This window comes from Schistocerca piceifrons, chromosome 3 (genome assembly GCF_021461385.2).
Source record: "Schistocerca piceifrons isolate TAMUIC-IGC-003096 chromosome 3, iqSchPice1.1, whole genome shotgun sequence".
Classification (NCBI taxonomy): domain Eukaryota; kingdom Metazoa; phylum Arthropoda; class Insecta; order Orthoptera; family Acrididae; genus Schistocerca; species Schistocerca piceifrons.
Genome location: NC_060140.1, coordinates 142765905 through 142788412, shown reverse-complemented (window position 1 = coordinate 142788412; position 22508 = coordinate 142765905). Strand labels below are relative to the sequence as shown.

The following is a 22508-nucleotide window of genomic DNA, read 5'->3' as shown; positions in this document are numbered from 1 at the left end:
CTATACCCTTACATCTGTAAATAAGTCTGGTTCCTCATTATCCAGAAAGCAGTATAATTCTGATTGCCATCATCTCTCTGGCCGGTTCTTTTGTATATTTCTTTATCCTCAAAATATGTATTCACAATACAGAAGTCACTGCAGCATGTGAAATCTCTCACAAGCTTACCGTTGTTATTTATAACATTCTCTCCATTATTCCTAATATTATCGTCGACTGGGATACTTCTCACTCTTGCAGTCATGTCGCCATCAGTGATGATGTAGTCATATTTGTTATGGCCTTCACTTTTGCTTGCAACGTTTCATAAAAATTGTATATAAGTTTTTTTTCCTTCCCGCCTCTGGAGAGTACGTAAATATCCCCTTCTACTTCAAATGTTATGGAAACAATCCTTTCATTGTTCAAAAATGTTCAAATGTGTGTGAAATCTTATGGGACTTAACTGCTAAGGTCATCAGTCCCTAAGCTTACACACTACTTAGCCAAAATTATCTTAAGGACAAACACACACACCCATGCCCGAGGGAGAACTCGAACCTTCGCCGGGATCAGCCGCACAGTCCATGACTGCAACGCCCTAGACCGCTCGGCTAATCCCCCATGACTGCAGCGCCATAGACCGCTCGGCTAATCCCGCGCTGCTAATCCTTTCATTCACCCATATGTGCCTGTGTATTTTAATTTTCCATATTTTAATTATTAAGATCGTTATTCGTGCTGAGGCTCTGACTTATTCCGAACCCATCGATGCCTTATTCGCATGGAAGTTGTGACGTTGCAACCAACACGAGCAGAAATTTTGTCGAATGATAAACCACTTTTCTGAAAGACAAGAATCTGGCGGCTTATGAATTCAGAGAAGTGTTGGTGGACGTTTGTCCTTCTTACGTGAAGCACAGCTAGTCATTCCAGTAACGTTTCTGTCATCGGTATCATAGGAGTTGCCGCAAATCCTATGTTGCTGTGACGGAAGCGGAACAGTGTTGGTTACTGTGTAGTGTCAGCCAAAGCCTGCCTGCAGGCGAGGAAGACAACACACTGCCAGCTGCAGTTGTGTGTGTGTGTGTGTGTGTGTGTGTGTGTGTCCTCTTTCGATCCTGCAAATGGAGTACGATGCTTCCATGTATGCTGCAGAATTACAGGCAAACAGTATAAGCTATCTGCGTGCCATTTTCTCGCTACCAGGTACGAACTACAGTGCATTGATTCATGCTATGCAAAAGAGGCGGGAACATATTAGCATGGCTCGCAGCCGTGGTTTCAAGAGGACAATTAGCCACCCATACAGTGATCCCTGCGGTGCAGTAATGGTCTGATTGTTGTGGTTCACTGAGTGAGTGTCTATTCTGCTAGAGGCTATTTGTCTATTTTCCTCTTTACTGAAGTGTGTTGGTGCAGCAGTGTGACGTGTTCCTAGAGAGTGGGTTAACAGCTTTTAAGGGACATTTTGTGGCAGTCATTGTGTTGTTCGGTTTTGAGTGACGTCGCTCGCGAGCATTGTGCTTCGTTGGTGTATGTGCGACATTGTTATAAGTTGTCTTGTCCTCTGTTACAGCATTGCCCCTATTACTCTTGCCCTTTTCGTCGCGTTTGTGTCAAGTATTACGTCGCATTCCTGTTCATTTCTACTGTGAATTCGTTATGTTTTTATGTATGTTTTAATACTCTACCGACCATTAAAATTGCTACACCACGAAGATGACGTGCTACAAACGCGAAATTTAACCAACAGGAAGAAGATGCTGTGAAATGCAAATGATTAGCTTTTCAGAGCATTCACACAAGGTTGGCGCCGGTGGCGACACCTACAGCGTACTGACATGAGGAAAGTTTCCAACCGATTTCTCATACACAAACAGCAGTTCACCGGCGTTGCCTGGTGAAACGTTGTTGTCATGACACGTGTAAGGGGGAGAAATACGTACCATCACGTTTCCGAGTTTGATAAAGGTCGGATTGTAGCCTATCGCGATTGCGGTTTATCGTACCGCGACATTGGGTTCAGGAGGGTAATACGGAACTCTGTGCTGGATCCCAACGGCATCGTATCACTAGCAGTCGAGATGACAGGCATCTTATCCGCATGGCTGTAACGGATCGTACAGCCTCGTCTCGACCCCTGAGTCAACAGATGGGGACGTTTGAAAGACAACAACCATCTGCAAGAACAGACGACGTTTGCAGCAGCATGGACTATCAGCTCGGTTACCCTTGACGCTGCGTCACAGACAGGAGCGCCTGCAATGGTGTACTCAACGACGAACCTGGGTGCACGAAAGGGAAAACGTCATTTTTTCGGATGAATCCAGGTTCTTTTTACAGCATCATGATGGTCGCATCCGTGTTTGCGATGAAGCCACATTGGAAGCGTGTATTCGTCATCGCCATACAGGCATATCATCCGGCGTGATGGTATGGGGTGCCTTTGGTTACACGTCTCGGTCACCTCTTGTTCGCATTGACGGCACTTTGAACAGTGGACGTTACATTTCAGATGTGTTACGACCCGTGGCTCTACCCTACATTCGATCCCTGCGAAACCCTACATTTCAACAGGATAATGCACGACCGCATGTTGCAGGTCCTGTACGGGCCTTTCTGGATACAGAAAATGTTCGACAGCTGCCCTGGCCAGCACATTCTCCAGATCTCTCACCAATTGAAAACGTCTGGTCAATGGTGGCCGAGCAACTGGCTCGTCACAATACGCCAGTCACTACTCTTGATGAACTGTGGTATCGTGTTGAAGCTGCGTGGGCAGCTGTACCTGTACACGCCATCCAGGCTCTGTTTGACTCAATGCCCAGGCATATCAAGGCCGTTATGACGGCCTGACGTGGTCGTTCTGGGTACTGATTTCTCAGGATCTATGCACCCAAATTGCGTGAAAATGTAATCACATGTCAGTTCTAGTATAATATATTTGTCCAATGAATATCTATTTATCATCTGCATTTCTTCTTGGTGTAGCAATTTTAATGGCCAGTAGTGTATATACGTGGAAGATTTTTTAAAGGCGGGGACAACTATGTTTTAAATGCTTTTTTGTGATTGGCGCAATCAATGATTTGTTAAACTTATAGCCAAATGTAATCAAACGTAAACGCCTAGTACTTAGTCATTATTGAAGTTCAGAAAATCGCTCTTGCCGTGAAGCGTAATAGGGATGTGCTATGTTTGTTAGTAAATGATAACTTGGTAATACGTCGAGTAAAACCCCCAGCCTGTTCCACTCCCCACCCCCAATACTGCTACCCTATCGAGATATATAATATTTTCTTATATAATAAACGCAGATGACTTATGGACTCTGTGCTGACCGGTTGCGTATTCATCCATGCAGTACACACCACGCCAAATTGTTATGAGAAATTATCAGTCTTCGAGAGTTTACGTATGAGACGCCCCTGTACTTTCAATTTTTCCAATTACAATGAATGCATGAAAGAAAAGTTTCCGATCACAAGAATTTGTTGTACGCTTTTCTTTAGTTCACTAGTTTTATACAAAAAAAAAGAGATGGCTTTGAGTACCACTGAAGTTATGAGAGACCCATCTACTCACCGGCACTGTCTGTTGGTTGACATGTTCTGGCTACAATGAAATACTCATCAACAAATGTATAATTGTCATAATTATGTGATCTTAAGCTTTCCTGGTGAATCGACTATGATAGTGCTCTCCTGTGCCCAACCGCGTGCAGTTGGTTACGATATTTCGATAGCGTACCTCACCGTCATCTTCAGATGAAACCTATAGGGTGAAAATATTCGTAAGCACGCAACACAAACAGCTGATTCGCCGAGAAAGCTTAAGGTTGCACATCAGATTCGTCAATGGGAAGGAGTTGCACCAGTGACTTAAGGAGCTGGATAAGTTCCGCGACAGGAGGAACTGTCTCTTCAGCTTTCCCGCCTTCTGACGAGATGCCACGACCGTGGGAAAACACCAACATACGCGAGTACTGCTCATCATATAAATACCAGAGCTTGCGCTCAGCATTCGGCGATATAGTCTCTCCGCCCGACAGTGCGGGTGGATGGGTAGTGACGGAAGGAGAGGGAAGAGATGTAGATTATAAGGAAGGAGCGATTCAGCAAAGAAATTCTACAGGTATCACCTGAAGATAATGGTTAGGTTGCAGGGTCGGAATATCGTGTGTCATAAACCACTGCACACGGCTTGGCATCCGAAAGCTTTGCAAACAGTGAACACTGTAGATGTCAATAAAAAAACTCCATTAACTTTAGTGGAGAATTATTTTTGGACTGTCCGTACCTCATTACTGCCAGACCTTATCTCCAGGCGGATGTAACGAAAAACATTCTCATCAAAAAAGTCACCTTCTGCGCAGTAGATGAGCGGAAAGGTAGCGTGCTGCGCAGTAGGTGTGTCCTTGTCCGCGCTTGGCCCGGCGGTGAAACTGCGCAGCGCCTGGCGAGTTGGCCTACGTGAGTAAGCGCCCCATCCCCATGGACCTCACTGTCAGCAGGATTTAATAAAAGCCAGGGCGTGGCCGCATGACGACGTGAGGGAGCTCTGACGTCACGGCGTGACGACTCTGGGTGCAGTCTCAGGGGGATGGGGGGTGGTTCGAATCGAGTGAGTCAAATCCGTGGGCTGTCGCCACGTCATATGTGTTTAAGGGGGGTAGGACGTCAAACGGGCCGACTTGGAGCAGGAGAGGCACCACAGGACATTTTAAATTCCACTGTCTATGCTTTTACAAATAAATTCACAAAACTTTAACAGCATGACGAGGAAGGATTCAGGATTTGTACTCATAGCAGCGAAAGCTCAAAAACGTAACAAAACACATTTTTTTTACATGTGAAATTTCATCATTTTTTCACTTACTACTGGCTGCATTTGTTGCTATAGGTACACTTTTCTTCCTAAGTAAGAGAGATTCTTCGATGACTTTTGCGCAGCATACAAACCATAGTTACAGGTGTATGAAACTCTAGATGTTATTTAATTTATGAAAAAATGAATGAACTGTTACATTTTAAACTTCAAGTTTAGAAAAAAATTCAAGTTTTATAGTTTATTATCTCAATTTTTTCCACAGTTTTTTAATAGATTTGGAAAATTCTAGAGTTTCATACACCTATAGCTACTGTTAGTATGCTATGAAAAATTCATCGAAGAATCTCTCTTACTTAGGAAGAAAAGTGTACCTATAGCAACAAATGCAGCCAGTAATAAGTGAAAAAATGATGAAATTTCACATGTAAAAAGAGATATTTTGCTACGTTTTTGAACTGTCACTGCGATGAGTGTGAGTCCTCAGTCCTTCCTGGTCATGGTGACTAAGTTTTATGAATTTACTTGTAAAAGTATAGACAGTAGAAATTAAAATGTCCTGTGGTGACTCTCCTGCTCCAAGTCGGCCCGTTTGACCTCCTACCCCCCCTTAAGAATACATTTGGTACGATTTACGTAAAGGAATGGGTTATGCTTTTAGAAACGACGGATTGGCCAATTTTTGTTTGAAAATTATATTTGCTGACCAAGCATGTCAATCATTCTAAATCGGCAGAGAGTACACACTGCACCCGTAATCACCCTAAATGCTGTGTGTGCACATAAATTAGCAGAACAGAAACAGAACTACCCACGTTACTAGGGAACCGTTTATCGTGACATAATACTGCACAACAGTTTTTACAATTTGAAAGGTGCTTTGCCGATTTCACATAAATGTTGCCTACTACATTACCAGTAGGAAGGTGTCCAAAACTGGACACCCATTTTGATTTTGATTTGTTAAAGAAATGGAAAGTAATAAAAATTATGTTTTAAAAGCAAGTAATATTTATTTTATAAAGTTATGCGCCATTTGTATTTTATTCATAGGAAACCAAATTAAATGTTATTATGAACAAAATTATTTTCAAAAACCTTACACTTAGTGAGTTTGAAAAATAGTTGCCTAAATCGAACCCCTTCTAAAAATAATCAAAACTGAAAAAAAGGTGTTAAATCTGATTAAATATAATCTAATTTCAAAGTACTGTAGGCATGATGTGATATCTTACAGAAGGTTACAGAATTTCTCTGTGTTTTCTTTGCCGAACTCCTTGATATAGGATGTTCCTGTAGGCTTTCGATCTGACAGTTTGGTTTTGTGGCCTTTAAGAAAAAGACTAACCAACTTTTTCCTGGCAATTTCGTCTTTGAAAGGGTGTTCAATGTCATTTTTCTGTGGCAATTGTACGTCTGTTATTCACAAGTCATTAGGACTAAGCTCAAGGAAAGAAGCATCCATATTCTTCATGTAGGTTATCTTCACTTCTTTTTCTTTTTGCTGCTTTCTCAAGCATACTGTGCTTTATGTTGGAACATTAAACTGTTTGCCCCGCGGGATTAGCCGAGCGGTCTAAGGTGCTGCAGTCATGGACTATGCGGCTGGTCCCGGCGGAGGTTCGAGTCCTTCCTTGGGCATGGGTGTGTGTGTTTGTCCTTACGATAATTTAGGTTAAGTAGTGTGTAAGCTTAGGGACTGATGACCTTGGCAGTTAAGTCCCATAAGATTTCACACACATTTGAACATATTTGTTGGCTTTTTTCCAACCCAACTTCTTTTCCTGAAGTGCATCAATAGCTTCAGTCATTTTAGACTGGCTCCACTTTATTTGATCAACCTGCCAAGTTTTTCCACTGTCGAAACATCTAATGGTGAACTGATAAGTAACAAGAGAAGTGGGTGACTTGTGCACCCCGCTGCAGGAACTACTTTTTACACTTGACTCCACTTTTAGGGAGGAAGACCAGATCAGGGCACTTTCTTCCATTAGTCTCAACCTTAGCAAAAACGATTTCTGGGTATGTTACAACCTCACATTATTAATAACTATTACTAATGAAACCAGCGTTTCGGTCACGACTACAACTGCGTTTATATGGATATAGATACAGAGTAGGCGCAGAATACTCAGAAGAATGGAACAATGAGGCGGCAACTGCAACTGTCGCAGAAGCCTGGGTTTCACCGTAACAGATTTTCATACTGAAGCGCCAATGAAACTGTTATAGACATGCCTATCCAATTACAGAGATATGTAAACACGCAGAATACGGCGCTGCGGTCGGTAACGCCTACATAAGACAACTGGTGTCTGGCGCAATTGTTAGATCGGTTAAGGCTGCTACAATGGCAGGTTATCAAGATTTAAGTGAATTTGGGCGTGGTGTTTTAGTCGGCGCACGAGCGGTGGGGCACATCATCTCCGAGGTAGCAATGAAGTGGAGATTTTCCCATACGACCATTTCACGAGTTTACCGTGAATGTCGGGAATCCAGTAAAACATCAAATCTCCGACATCGCTGCGACCGGATAAAGATCCTGCAAGAACGGGACCAACGAAAACTGAACAGAATCGTTCATCGTAACAGAAGTCCAACCCTCCTGTAAATTGCTGCAGATTTCAGTGCTGAGCGATCAACAAGTGTCAGTATGTGAACCATTCAACGAAATATCATCGATATTGGCTTTCGTAGCCGAAGGCCCTCAAGTGTACCCTTGATGACTCCACGACACAAAGCTTTTCGTCTCGTCTGGGCCTGTCGACACCGACATTGGACTGCTGATGACTGGAAACCTGTTGCTTGATCGCACGAGCCCCGTTTCAGATTGTATCGAGTGGATATACGTGTATAGAGACAACCTCGTGAATCCATGGACCCTGCATTTCAGCAGGAGACTTTTCAAGCTGGTGGATTCTCTGTAATAGTGTGGGACGTTTGTAGTTGGAGTGATATGGGACCCCTGATACGTCTACATACGACTCAGAGAAGTGACACGTGCATAAGCATCGTGTCTGATCACCTGCATCCATTCATGTCCATTGTGCATTCCAACAGAGTTGGCCAGCTCCGGAAACACAATGCGACACCCCACATGTCCCAAATTGCTACAGGGTCGCTCCAGGAACATTCCCCTGAGTTCAAACTCTTCCGCTGGCCACCAAACTCTCCAGACATGAACATTATTGAGCATATATGGGATGCCTTGCGACGTGCTGTTCAGAAGCGATCTCGACCCCCAGTACTCTTACGGATTTATGGATTGCCCTGCAGGATTCATTGTGTCAATTCCTTCCGGCACTGCTTCAGACATTAGTCGAGTCCATGCCACGTCTTTTTGCGGCACTTTTTGCGTGCTCGCGGGGCCCCTACACGATATTACGCTGGTGTATCAATCTCTCTAGCTCTTCTGCGTCTAATATGATGCGATACAGCACCCAGAAAACTTTCATGTCAGTTGACTCGGGTTGCGTAAACCTACGCAATGATACAGGGTGATTCAAGAAGAAAGTCCAGATTACAGTTATTTATTATAGACAAAAATAGAAACACATTGCACATGTCTTAGCACATGTCACCGTATAGGGGAAGGTTCATTGTTTTATATTCGAGCAACCGTTGCACCATACATTCAACACATGCACCATGCGTTGCTCAATAAACATCGAAACGTTAGTCCATTTCTTACCACACGCGAATTGACAGGTCCCTGTTTATTGAATCTAGAGCTTCAACGGTTCCATTTTTGAGCTCTTGAAGAGTAGGTGCCATAGGTGGGACAACGAATGTCTGTTATAAATCCCCAAAGAAAAAAATCAATATGTGTGAGATTTGGTGACCTGGGAGGCAAAGCCGTGAGCAAGATCTTGTTGTTTACGTGTTCCAATCCAACGTTGTGGGATGGTGTTGTTAAGATAACGCCATAGCTCGAGGTGAAAGTGAGGGGATATCGGAATCTTCGCGAAGTTTAGGAGACAACAAATTTTGCAGCATGTCATAGTTTCTACCGCAAAAAAAAGAAAGGCCCATAAACATTATGAAGAGAAACGACACAAAACGCATTCAGTGTACGTGAGTATCTTTGTTTTCGACGGCGACACCAGGATTTTGTGACTCCCAGGTTCTTATGTTTTGGAGGTTTACTTTACGCGGTAGATATAACACTGATTCGTCCGAGAAGATGAGTCGTTCGGAAAAAGTGTCCTCTGCCGTATCCTGGAGAACTTAAGTACAAAATTCGTGCCTTCTTTTGTGGTCGCCGGGACACAATTGCTGCAGTAACAGTAACGTATAAGGCTTCATACGCAGGCGTCGTTTCAGAACAAGCCACACCGTTTTTTGAGGAAATTGAAGTTCCTGGTCTGCCCGTCTTGTGGGCTTGCAAGGCCTCCTTGGGAACGCGTCTCGGATAAGATCATCACACGTGCGAGGCTGACCAATTCTCTTCCCTTTGCTTCTGCAACCAGCTTGCAACAATTTTGTACACCAGTCATAAATCTGCTTGTGTAGAAGCGGCTTCTTGCTGAATCGACGGCTGAATGCTCCTTGCACTTGAACCATAGGTTGCCTTCGCGCAAATTCCAACATACAAAATGATTTCTCTTGTGGTGTAGTTGCCATGTTGCTACAAACAACCAACACGCAGCCGTTACAACTCTTTGAATCTTCCTCTCTCCAGTGACAAGCGCAATATGTTTCAATTGTTTATAGTTTGTCTGTAATAAACAGTTGAAGTCTGTTCTTTCGTTTTGAATCACGTGGTAATCTTCCCCTGTCTACTGAATGCCATATGTAAGGTTTACTGTACCCAGCAAGATAACACATTTCTTCTATCACTCCGTAATACACTATCCATCGATGGCACTAATTCAATTCGAGAGGTTGTAACAATGGAAAATTGTACTGAAATGCAGGAGGATCTGCAGCGAATTGACGCATGGTGCAGGGAATGGCAATTGAATCTCAATGTAGACAAGTGTAATGTGCTGCGAATACACAGAAAGATAGATCCTTTATCATTTAGCTACAAAATAGCAGGTCAGCAACTGGAAGCAGTTAATACCATAAATTATCTGGGAGTACGCATTAGGAGTGATTTAAAATGGAATGATCATACACTCCTGGAAATTGAAATAAGAACACCGTGAATTCATTGTCCCAGGAAGGGGAAACTTTATTGACACATTCCTGGGGTCAGATACATCACATGATCACACTGACAGAACCACAGGCACATAGACACAGGCAACAGAGCATGCACAATGTCGGCACTAGTACAGTGTATATCCACCTTTCGCAGCAATGCAGGCTGCTATTCTCCCATGGAGACGATCGTAGAGATGCTGGATGTAGTCCTGTGGAACGGCTTGCCATACCATTTCCACCTGGCGCCTCAGTTGGACCAGCGTTCGTGCTGGACGTGCATACCGCGTGAGACGACGCTTCATCCAGTCCCAAACATGCTCAATGGGGGACAGATCCGGAGATCTTGCTGGCCAGGGTAGTTGACTTACACCTTTGGAAGTACCGTGCACTATTCAGTGTCCCCTCGACGATCACCAGTGGTGTACGGCCAGTGTAGGAGATCGCTCCCCACACCATGATGCCGGGTGTTGGCCCTGTGTGCCTCGGTCGTATGCAATCCTGATTGTGGCGCTCACCTGCACGGCGCCAAACACGCATACGACCATCATTGGCACCAAGGCAGAAGCGACTCTCATCGCTGAAGACGACACGGCTCCATTCGTCCCTCCATTCACGCCTGTCGCGACACCACTGGAGGCGGGCTGCACGATGTTGGGGCGTGAGCGGAAGACGGCCTAACGGTGTGCGGGACCGTAGCCCAGCTTCATGGAGACGGTTGCGAATGATCCTCGCCGATACCCCAGGAGCAACAGTGTCCTAATTTGCTGGGAAGTGGCGGTGCGGTCCCCTACGGCACTGCGTAGGATCCTACGGTCTTGGCGTGCATCCGTGCGTCGCTGCGGTCCGGTCCCAGGTCGACGGGCACGTGCACCTTCCGCCGACCACTGGCGACAACATCGATGTACTGTGGAGACCTCACGCCCCACGTGTTGAGCAATTCGGCGGTACGTCCACCCGGCCTCCCGCATGCCCACTATACGCCCTCGCTCAAAGTCCGTCAACTGCACATACGGTTCACGTCCACACTGTCGCGGCATGCTACCAGTGTTAAAGACTGCGATGGAGCTCCATATGCCACGGCAAACTGGCTGACACTGACGGCGGCGGTGCACAAATGCTGCGCAGCTAGCGCCATTCGTCGGCCAACACCGCGGTTCCTGGTGTGTCCGCTGTGCCGTGCGTGTGATCATTGCTTGTACAGCCCTCTCGCAGTGTCCGGAGCAAGTATGGTGGGTCTGACACACCGGTGTCAATGTGTTCTTTTTTCCATTTCCAGGAGTGTATAATGTTGATCGTCGGTAAAGCAGATGCCAGACTGAGATTCATTGGAAGAATCCTAAGGAAATGCAATCCGAAAACAAAGGAAGTAGGTTACAGTACGCTTGTTCGCCCACTGCTTGAATACTGCTCAGCAGTGTGGGGTCCGTACCAGATAGGGTTGATAGAAGATATAGAGAAGATCCAACGGAGAGCAGCGCGCTTCGTTACAGGATCATTTAGTAATCGCGAAAGCGTTACGGAGATGATAGATAAACTCCAGTGGAAGACTCTGCAGGAGAGACGCTCAGTAGCTCGGTACGGGCTTTTGTCAAAGTTTCGAGAACATACCTTCACCGAAGAGTCAAGCAGTATATTGCTCCCTCCTACGTATATCTCGCGAAGAGACCATGAGGATAAAATCAGAGAGATTAGAGCCCACACAGAGGCATACCGACAATCCTTCTTTCCACGAACAATACGAGACTGGAATAGAAGGGAGAACCGATAGAGGTACTCAAGGTACCCTCCGCCACACACCGTCAGGTGGCTTGCGGAGTATGGATGTAGATGTAGCTGTAGATGTAGAATTACTCTCGACCGACCGACGTAGTCTACATTATTTGACTTAACTGTCGACACTTCCTGCTACAGCTATATCTTGTTACCTACTGCGCTATATCAATCATGTGGTTCTGTGACCTGTTGCGACTTTCAAACTATGTACGAAATGACTTTAGTTGGATAAGCGCGTATACTGCTATACTTAGTACAGATCAATTTTTCATTAATCACAATTTTATTCAGCATTACGTCTAGTGCTGAAGGCAATTCAGTATTGACGAAAAATCAAGAGATCGGTATCCTTCCATTACCAAAATGGCATACAGTGTTCTTTGCCAGACTGGCTAGATTTGAAAATCTCCACTCATACTTTCACTACTTGTGGTGGTCGCAACTCCATTGCTTTACGTCCTTTGTCTGGTGTCTCTGGAGGCCACAGCTCCACTGCACTAACTATGAAGTACACTCCAAGCACCCTCGCAAACCCTCATGGGTGATTGGTTTCACAATATGATCCCCACTTTTTACTACTAAATTGTATTTATTATGAATTGTTATATCACTGTGCCGTCTTTCTAGATTACTTTGAGTTTCCACGAGTTTTGGGTTTATAAGTTGTGATTTTTTTAAATTAATATAAGTCTCTGTCATTATTTGTTCGGGGGCTGACGCTAGTGCATACGTTACGATCAGCGCTTACTTCTCTTAACATAGCATGAGCTACAACTGCTAAGGTATCTGCATGGAGACATTACACAGCATTCCCATGTGGGACATTTGTTTCCCCTGCAATATCTTCATACAGCTACACCGGCAGTGGGAGCTCATGCTATTCGCGACTTTTAAATGACGTGCTCATGATGAAACTGGCTTCACTCGGTACAATAAATTGTAAAAAAAAAAAATCTGATAGCAACGTGTGGTTTCTGATGGGAATGTCACTCTATGTCTTCTATCTTTTCATTTTGCGAGACCTAGTGGAATATAGGTCACGTAAAAAGAATTAGAGAAACTTAGCCCAGAAAGTATGTTTTCTTCTTCGATATTTACAATGTTTCACAAACAACCAACAGCCATAATTATTTTCAGCCATAATGGATATGTTTGTGCGCCGTGACTGTGTAGGATAATTACTTATTTCAAGTTTCTGCTACCAGTCACTTTTTATTTTATGCTTGATCTAACATAATGCAACGCGTTTCGAACGTGTTCTGTTTATCTTCAGGCGTTTATACATACATACATATAGAGAAATGTAACTTAAAAATAAACAGTCTTAAACTAGATTAATCTAGAACTCTTTGTCCATTGTACAGTAAAAAACAATGGACAAAGAGTTCTAGATTAATATAGTTTAAGACTGTTTATTTTTGAGTAACATTTCTGTATATGTATGCATGTATGTATAAACGCCTGAAGATAAACAGAACATGTTCGAAATGCGTTGTATTATGTTAGATTAAGCATAAAATAAAAAGTGACTGGTAGCAGAAACTTGAAATAAATAACTAACCAACAGCCAGGTTAAAAAGATCCCCTTCTGTTGAATGTTCTTAGAGCCACTTGTAAATACCACGTGTTTTCAGACGTTTTGCTCAGAACGGCAGCTAGTGAGCGTTGCGGCCTACTTCACTGCTGCTCCGTGTTGCAGAGCCGCCGGCGCTGGTGGAGAACCTGGGCGTGCTGGCCGTGGAGCACGACTTGCAGTCGCGGACCCTGCAGCTCTACGTCAACTGGACGGCGCCCACAGGTAAATAGCGGCGTGCTGCCCACACTGCTGTGTGCGTCCGGCAGTAGAGAGGGTTTTAGCGAACACAGCAATCAGTGCAAACGATAGGCAGGTCCTTCTTCCTGATACTCTATTACAGTGAAGGCACACATTCACTACTCGCCCAAAACAGTGTGTCCGCCTACTTAATATAGAGTTATACGCATAGGGAAAGTAAGCATACTGCGGTTCTGAGGGGCATCGGTTGGATTAGTCCTTCGCAGCTTTTCGGAGGCACGTGGCACCAGATTTTCATGTACAGGGTGACACACAGGAGACGGACGGTTTTGAACTGCGTAGTACTGAGGGCGCGGGGGTGGGAAGTGGTCGTGGTGGGGATAGTTCTGATCCACACAAGACGCCATTTCATTTACTTAGTCACTACGGAGCAGTGGGACTTGCTACGTGGTGGAGTGTCTGTCTATGACTGTTTCGTGAAAAGTGGTGAGTCAATTATTGCTACGCACCGATTGTTTCGTGCGCGGTTTAATGTCGGTCGACATGGAGCTGTTCCGAGCCGTAACACAATCTTCAGATGGGTGGAAAACTTCAGATCAACTGGAAACATACTGGATAAGAAGCATCCTGGCCCGAGACGCAGAGTAACGACACCAGAAAATGTTGAAAGGGTAAGACAAGCGGCAGTCAGAAGCCCAGGACGTTCAGCTAGACGTCATGCTAGTGAGTTACGAATCAATCGTGAATCGCTTAGACGTATTTTGCATAAAGAATTAAAATTCCATCCCTACAAAATGCTCATTGTCCAACAACTTCAGGAAACTGATTTTGCTGTACGAGAAGACTTCGCTTACAGAATGCAAGTAATTTTGGAATCCAAGGAAAATGAAATTTTATTGATGAGCGATGAAGCTCATTTTCATTTAAACGGGGCCGTGAATGAAAAACCGCCCGTCTCCCGTGTGTCACCCTGTACAGGTCACACAAATGCCTTAAATTACGGGCTGCTGGTTTGCAGGTGTAGACCTGGCGCCAGATTGAATCCCAGATGTTCAGATCTGGCGAAATTGATGGTCAAGACATTAGCATGAGTTCTCTGTAATGCTTCTTAAATGGAGACGTTCTTGAAACTGATTGCAGATGTCAGTTTTCAGTTTACTTATTTTTATTAGTACAGCCAATGGAGAAAACGTTCCCAAAGTTTCAATTGTGAAATCGCATCCAAGTGCCTGAAAAAGAAATAAATATGTGACGCGACCATCCTACTACGACCAACTTTTGAACCAGCACACACTAGCTCAATGAAAGATTCCGTGGATTACTTTCAAGCAAACGTGCACAGGAAACACCTGGAAGAGGTAGTGCTCATTTCACAACCATTCCCGCAAACGTGACGCTATTTCGATGTCACACACAATATCGACGGCCGCATCATCGGCTATCGATAAGGAAGAGCATGAATATTATAGCTCTTCGATTCAGTCGCAGCAATTTTTTGTTGTCCTCTTAGGTTCCTGCCTAACCACACACTCGGAAGTCACTACATGTTCGGGAAGAAAGGGACAAATATTTGTGAGAAGGGAGAATGTGAATTTTATTGTTACTCGTATCAGTCGCAGCAGTTTCAGCTGTCCTCTTAGGTTTGCGCCTAACCACATACTCTGAAATCGCTACATATTGATTTCATCTTTCTTTCTCAAATCAGACTGAATGTACCGTAAAAAACGTCTAATTTTGGAGAACATACTTATATTACAATCACAAGAAAGTAACAGGACGTGGTAACAAAGCTAACAGGAAGAAAAAAAATGCATATAACGGGATTCGAACCAACTACTTCTGACTCCAGACACAACGACGTTATTCATTACGCTAGCACTTAACTATACAATGTTTAACTCTGATCTTGGTTCTCATACTCTATCTGGAAGGCTTGTAACGTTGGCGCGTTATTAAATGACATTTAATGATGATGGTGATATGTTTGTGATACATTTCAGTGCTCCGTTACATTGAAACGGCATACTGCAAATTATAAAACAAGTGTGTTTAGTTCTTAATTTGTAAACTATTGAGGATAATAACTCACTCCTAATGGAGCTCTCATATATGATGGCCTTAACCGTCGATAAATCATTATGTGACATTTGTTACAGCATTAATTATAATAAATCATCCCAAGAAACGTGTTTTCGTAAATCTCCGGTACGCGCGCATAAAATATTGTGAGAGGCGCGTATCGAATGTTAACGAAAGTCACTACCCGATCATGCTGCTGTCGATGTTGTATGTGACGTCAAAATGACGTCACGTTTGTGGGAATTGTTGTGAAACGAGCATTATTACCCATCTAGAAGATGTGATATATACTCTTAGGTTTTATACATCATCTGCTGGACAAGACTGTGATTCATATTCCCTGGTTTTATAGGCCATGCCTTGGACATTGGATGGACATAACAGACACACAAAGATGATAGACACTCTTCTAGTGTATTATGGCAAGCCTATGCAATAGAACCCATCCAGTGCAAGTGAAATGAAAAGTGCACTATGGGCAACATATTTACACATGATGTAAACAGATGAACATCCCATTCATTGTATGAGCCACATTAGCTGGTGTAAATATTTACAGGCTCAGAGGGATGACAACCTCTAAATTCACAAGAAGGGGCTTCCAAATTTTATCCTGGGTATTGCAAACCCAGTTACAGGTTTCTGGCGGATTCTGAACTTCTAGAGAAGTGTGTCCATGGCAAAACTCGGAACGTAGATGAGTCTCTAAATTCACTGATATGGAAACGATACCCAAAAACCACATTTTAATTCGCAACAGTATTGGAATTGCAACTTATGATATAATTCTTGTATTTAAAGATGGGAACTTAGGGAGGATGAAAGTACTAAACAGAAACGGCCTTAAGATAGGAAACTTCGCTCAAGATCTCGAGAAAAATAGATTTACAGCGCCCCTCTGCGGCTGAAAAGTGTAGTTGGAGACGTGGTAAAGGAAAGAAGGCAGTAAATAAGAAAGCACAAGAGAAGCCTTGAAGGGAACGAGGACCCTGAATAAAAATCTAGAGCCTTATTAAGTGGTGGCACAGTAGAAAACATTAGGTTGGATTTAAATTGCATTTCCTGAAAACAATGATTTTGAAAGTTTATGTACCGTTTTCTCAGAGTCTCTGAAGGCTACAATTATGAAATTTTGTACACTCCTTTCAATAAACACGATAAATGTTGTCTCAAGAGTAAATTTTGAAATTCTGAGTATAGGCTGAGATAGGGCCAAAGCGCTTGGAAATTTGCATGAATTTTATGTTATACTTACAGAGCTACAATTAAAAAATTATTAAAATTCTCCTATTCGATATGTTCAAAAAGATCTAGTGAGAGAAGCTTAGTATATGCAAAAAGGTTAAAGATTAAATAGTGAAAATTACGTACAAATCTCTTGAACAGTTTCTGAGAAAAATGTACATATGTTATTTTTTGAAAATAAAATTTTTAAACTCCATGTATAACCGAAGAAACGTAACAGTACTCCTGTTCAATTCATTTAAAGCATGGTAGAAAATTTCATTGCTGTATCTTCAAATTGTAGATTTGGTGCATCTTTTAAATAATGTGGTTTTTTCATGATTGTCCGCCCTTAAACCACTGTAGCACGATTATGATCTTGCGACACAACTATCCTGCTATCGCTGTCGGGCAAGAAAGACATCAAGGATGCAGTGATACAGGTGGTCCACAATAATGATGATGTAACACACAGCTGTCATTGTGCTTTCAGTTACCACTACAGGTCCGTGGAAGCCCGGGTGAATATCTCCTACAGCAAAATGCTGACCTCATCGATCTGCATCCATTTCATGGTGTATGTTTTGAGCTGCTGTTCGCCTAAATGATGGTGGACCTGGACATGACCAAAGACCTGGTGTAGCAAGAAATGTGATCCATCCGACCAAGGAGCAAGTCTACACTTAACCGTCGTCAGTCCAGTCTCAATGATCTTGTGCCCACTGCAGTCTTAGTTAAAGATGTCATCGGGTCAACACGGGAACATGTATGCGTTGTCGGCTGCAGAGTGCATTGTGTAACAATGTGCACTGAACAATGTGCTCTGAAATATCTGTTGCTTGCATCTATAATCCAATGTGGCACTGATTGCCAACTATCCTGCTGTACAGAGCGAAAATCTCCAACCACCACGTTGTTCTATGACGAGGCGTGGACGTCCGACATCTTGCTACATACCTAGTTCGATAGATGTTCACAATAGTTGTGCACGAACAGAAAAATAGCTTAATCAGCGCATAACAGTGTGCCTTTTGTCAGAGCAATAAATTGGAACACCTATAACAGTCCTTACGTTGTCATTTGTTATGTGGCTACCAGTTTCGGTAATTCAGTGCAGTGCTCCATCTTCAGGCTTTAGTTGACCGTGAGGGGGTTAACGCTATCCGTATACACGATTCATCAGTGGCCAGCATCTGTACCTTATAACACTCCTGTCCTTCTGCTACTACTATACCATAACCTCGAAGCTGGAGGCAGGTTGTGAAATAAAACTGTCTTATTAAAGCAATTATGGTATAAAGCAACAGAGCAGTGTTACCCTGTGAGAGGAATTTTGTTATATTGACCGTGTTGTACCTAACGAAGGTGGCTTATCGGAAATGAAAGTCAGAATTACGTAAATATTTGAACAGTAACAAACAAAATTTTGCCTATCTGCACTGTTTAACGTATAAAGAAAACGGTCGCCAGCCAAACTAGGCAAGAGAATGATTAACATTCTCGTTCAAGAAAATAGTTATTAGTGATTTTAACGGATAAACACAACCTATACTTTGTCACACGCGAGTGCAATGAACTCTGACACATACATATGTTTACGGTAAGATTGAAACTAACAGTTAGAGCAGCACAAACTATTTGCAAACATATAACAGATACCGAAACACTCTATTACTTTCAGGACTTGTTCAAACTGAATGGTCTTTATATCATTGCTATTAACATTCACTGCAGGATCATAAATTGTACATAGGTTAAGTCTCTCTCAGTTAAATACTTTACTATTTAAAATGAAAGTTAATTGGAATCCACTAACAGGTTGCTCCTCACTATAATTTGAATAAAGATATTATGGTTTTCCTAATTAGTTGTCTTTCCGTTATTGTTACCGAGCATTAACACAATAGACAAAACTTCTAATACACAAGAGAGACAAACACTTAGCAAACATGAGTATATAATGTTTCACAACTGCAGTTTTCCACTTTTACTACCGTGAGACACAAAATTAACATATATGTAAGATACTGACTCACCTTCTGCGATTTACAACAGGCAGTAATGTGATCATTTACTAAGCAAAACTTTATAAGCCTCAGTCTTAAGAACTTTTAATTTGAAGTTGGCAACAACACATTAATAAGCAGTTTTACTAGGAAAATTATTTTTATCAAGCATCATTATCTTTAACTCACTCTCTTGCCACATTAACTTTAACTTTCTTTTTACTATGTTCAAGAGGCATTAATTAGCAAAACACTGGTCTTTAATGTTCTTTCAGTAGGGTCACTCGGTAATTACTTTAGTTCAAACGGAGAGGAACCTGAGAGGTGTTATGATAAGGAAAAAATCAAGGTAGGTACATAAATTCAGTTATAAGTTACCTTATATTTGTGCACACTAAAACATCCAGTAAGCTGATCCTTCACTGTACAGTGTACATCATTATAGTATTACGTTACAGTGATTGCGCAACGTGGTGGCAACTGCATGTTGGTAGGTGGATTCGCAGGCAGAATTGCTGGACTCTGGCCCCTCTTGGTGGCGATGATGAATACCAAATCCAGAATCGTTCCAGCTATTTATCCATCCATCCGAGGCATTGGACAGTAGCAGAAAAAGCGTCTCTCGGAACCAGGACAATGTGCAACTATTACATGGCAGTGCACAGTTTGGTAGCTCGTCCCCGACTGGTAGCTCATCCCCGACTGACTCTTGGTTCCACCTTTTCTACTTAGGCCAACCACAACTGGCGCGCGCTACACAGTTCCATTCCCGAGGGGAACCACAACAACTTTTACATGCAGAATAACTAAGAATCCTAGGTGAAGGTCAGCAGTTTACATAACAGCAAACAAATACAATAAATAAAACAGAACATTTCCACATATTGACATTTCTACCAAAAATTATTCACACAAAATTACAATTATATACAGTAAGTTTTGTTCCCTCCAAATGGGACTAAGAACTTAAATGACAGATATACTACATTGCATAGAATCAAACCATGACATCACAGTTTTAACAAAGAAAGGAGTATACAGTTTTATGTTATCGATTCAATCAAACACATTTACAGAAGCTCAAGGTGGCTCTGAGCACTATGGGACTTAACATCTGAGGTCATCAGTCCCCTAGAACCTAGAACTACTTAAACCTAACTAACCTAAGGACATCACACACATCCATGCCCGAGGCAGGATTCGAACCTGCGACCGTAGCAGTCACGCGGTTCAGAAGCTCAACGATGTAGTATTAAATAAAACAAAAGCAAAATAAATCAGTAGAGTATTAGAGCTATGGTGTTACAACCTGGTTTTCGCAGACTACCTGTAACACCAATGTTGTCTCTCCAGCTATTGAACTATGGTTAGAGAGGCAACATCGCTGTTACAGGTAGTCTGCGAAAACCAGTTATACACTACTGGCCATTAAAATTGCTACACCAAGAAGAAATGCAGATGATAAACGGGTATTCATTGGACAATTATATTATACTAGAACTGACATGTGATTACATTTTCACGCAATTTGGGTACATAGATCCTGAGAAATCAGTACCCAGAACAATCACCTCTGGCCGTAATAACGGCCTTGATACGCCTGGGCATTGAGTCAAACAGAGCTTGGATGGGATGTAGAGGTACAGCTGCCCATGCAGCTTCAACACGATACCACGGTTCATCAAAAGCAATGGCTGGTGTATTGTGACGAGCCAGTCGCTCGGCCACCATTGACCAGACGTTGTCAATTGGTGAGAGATCTGGGGAATGTGCTGACCAGGGCAGCAGTCGAACATTTTCTGTATCCAGAAAGGCCCGTACAGGGCCTGCAATATGCGGTCGTGCATTATCCTGCTGAAATGTAGGGTTTCGCAGGGATCTAATGAAGGGTAGAGCCACGGTTCGTAACACATCTGAAATGTAACGACCACTGTTCAAAATGCCGCCAGTGCGAACTAGAGGTGACCGAGACGTGTAAAAAATGGCACCCCATACCATCACGCCGGGTGAAACGCCAGTATGGCGATGATGAATACACGCTTCGAATGTGCGTTCACCGCGATGTCACCAAACACGAATGCGACCGTCATGATGCTGTAAACATAACCTGGATTCATCGGGAAAAATGACGTTTTGCCATTCGTGCACCCAGGTTCGTCGTTGAGTACACCATCGCAGGCGCTCCTGTCTGTGTTGCAGCGTCAAGGGTAACCGCAGCCATAGTCTCCGAGCTCGTAGTCCATGCTGCTGCAAACGTCGTCGAACTGTTCGTGCAGATGGTTGTTGTCTTGCAAATGTCCCCATCTGTTGACTCAGGGATCGAGACGTGGCTGCACGATCCGTTACAGCCATGCGGATAAGATGCCTGTCACCTCGACTGCTAGTGATACGAAACCGTTGGGATCCAGCACGGCGTTCCGTATTACCCTTATGAACCCATCGATTCCATATTCTGCTAACAGTCATTGGATCTCGGCCAACGCGAGCAGCAACGTCGCAATACGATAAACCGCAATCGCAATAGGCTACAATCCGACGTTTATCAAAGTCGGAAAAGTGATGTTACGCATTTATCCTTCTTACACGAGGCATCACAACAACGTTTCACCAGGCAACGCCGGTGAACTGCTGTTTGTGTATGAGAAATCAGTTGGAAATTTTCCTCTTGTCAGCACGTTGTAGGTGTCGCCACCGGCGCCAACATTGTGTGATTGCTCTGAAGAGCTATTCATTTGCATATCACAGCATCTTCTTCCTGTCGGTTAAATTTCGCGTCTGTAGCACGTAATCTTCGTGGAGTAGCAATTTTAATGGCCAGTAGTGTAGTTGTTGGCCACTGATGGACCGTATATACGGAAGGTGTTACATCAGCGACAGCTAAGGGTTGAAAATGGTGCAATGAGGCGCCGAAACTGGTAGCCACATAACAAATGACATCGTAAGGACTCCTGTAGGAATTCCATTTTATTACATAGGTTGGACATAGAAACATAAAGTTTTATTATTATTATTATTATTATTATTATAATACAAATTTGGCCGTTAAAGACCGTGAAAACAGTTATTTCTTGCGCTTCTGGGAAGTCTTCTTTCTCTCAGTCCACACTTCTTTCATTCTTGCGCTGAAGGCGGCTTTTCTCTCTTCAGACCATTTAGTTCCACAAGTCTTCTTAATTTTCACACCGAAACCCGTGAATGAATTCAGTTTTTTTCTAAAAAGGTTTCTGTTAAATATTGTTTCCTGATCTATGTCCATTTCTTTTAGATCTCTTTCTGTGTTGATAAACCATAAATTTTTATTTTTTAGATTTGCGATGTACGAAAATATTTGTTTTGTAAGCCTATTCGGGTCCATCCTCATGATGTGAGCATAAAAGGAGCATCTTCTTTTTCTAATTTCGTCTGTAATTTTGCTGCACTTCGTATACACTTCTTTGTTGCTTTTTAGTCTGTATACAGGCTTGCCTTGATCATCTGTTATTTTTCTGTGTGCAAGAATTGTCCTCACAATTCTTCTTTCACGATTTTCTATCTGTTCTGCGTATGTAAAATTTGCCAGTGTTTCTGATGCATATAGTATCTGCGGTCTACTGACAGTCTGGCAGTGTCTGAGTTTAATGTTTTTGGATATACATTTTTTTGTCTGCAGTAGTGAGTTGCTGTCTCTAGTTTTTGTATTCTAGCCCTGCAGGCT

At 43.0% G+C, this 22508-nt stretch overlaps 1 protein-coding gene across 5 annotated transcripts in view; it reads left to right on the top strand.

Moving 5' to 3' along the window:
- The window catches only part of LOC124788181, an 816659-nt gene that overhangs the window by 427688 nt on the left and 366463 nt on the right, over nucleotides 1-22508 (top strand). For all 5 annotated transcript variants that reach the window (XM_047255338.1, XM_047255341.1, XM_047255337.1 and 2 more), the window contains exon 3: nucleotides 13431-13529. In XM_047255338.1, the coding sequence (XP_047111294.1) occupies nucleotides 13431-13529 (99 nt within the window). The remainder of the gene's footprint in view (nucleotides 1-13430; nucleotides 13530-22508) is intronic.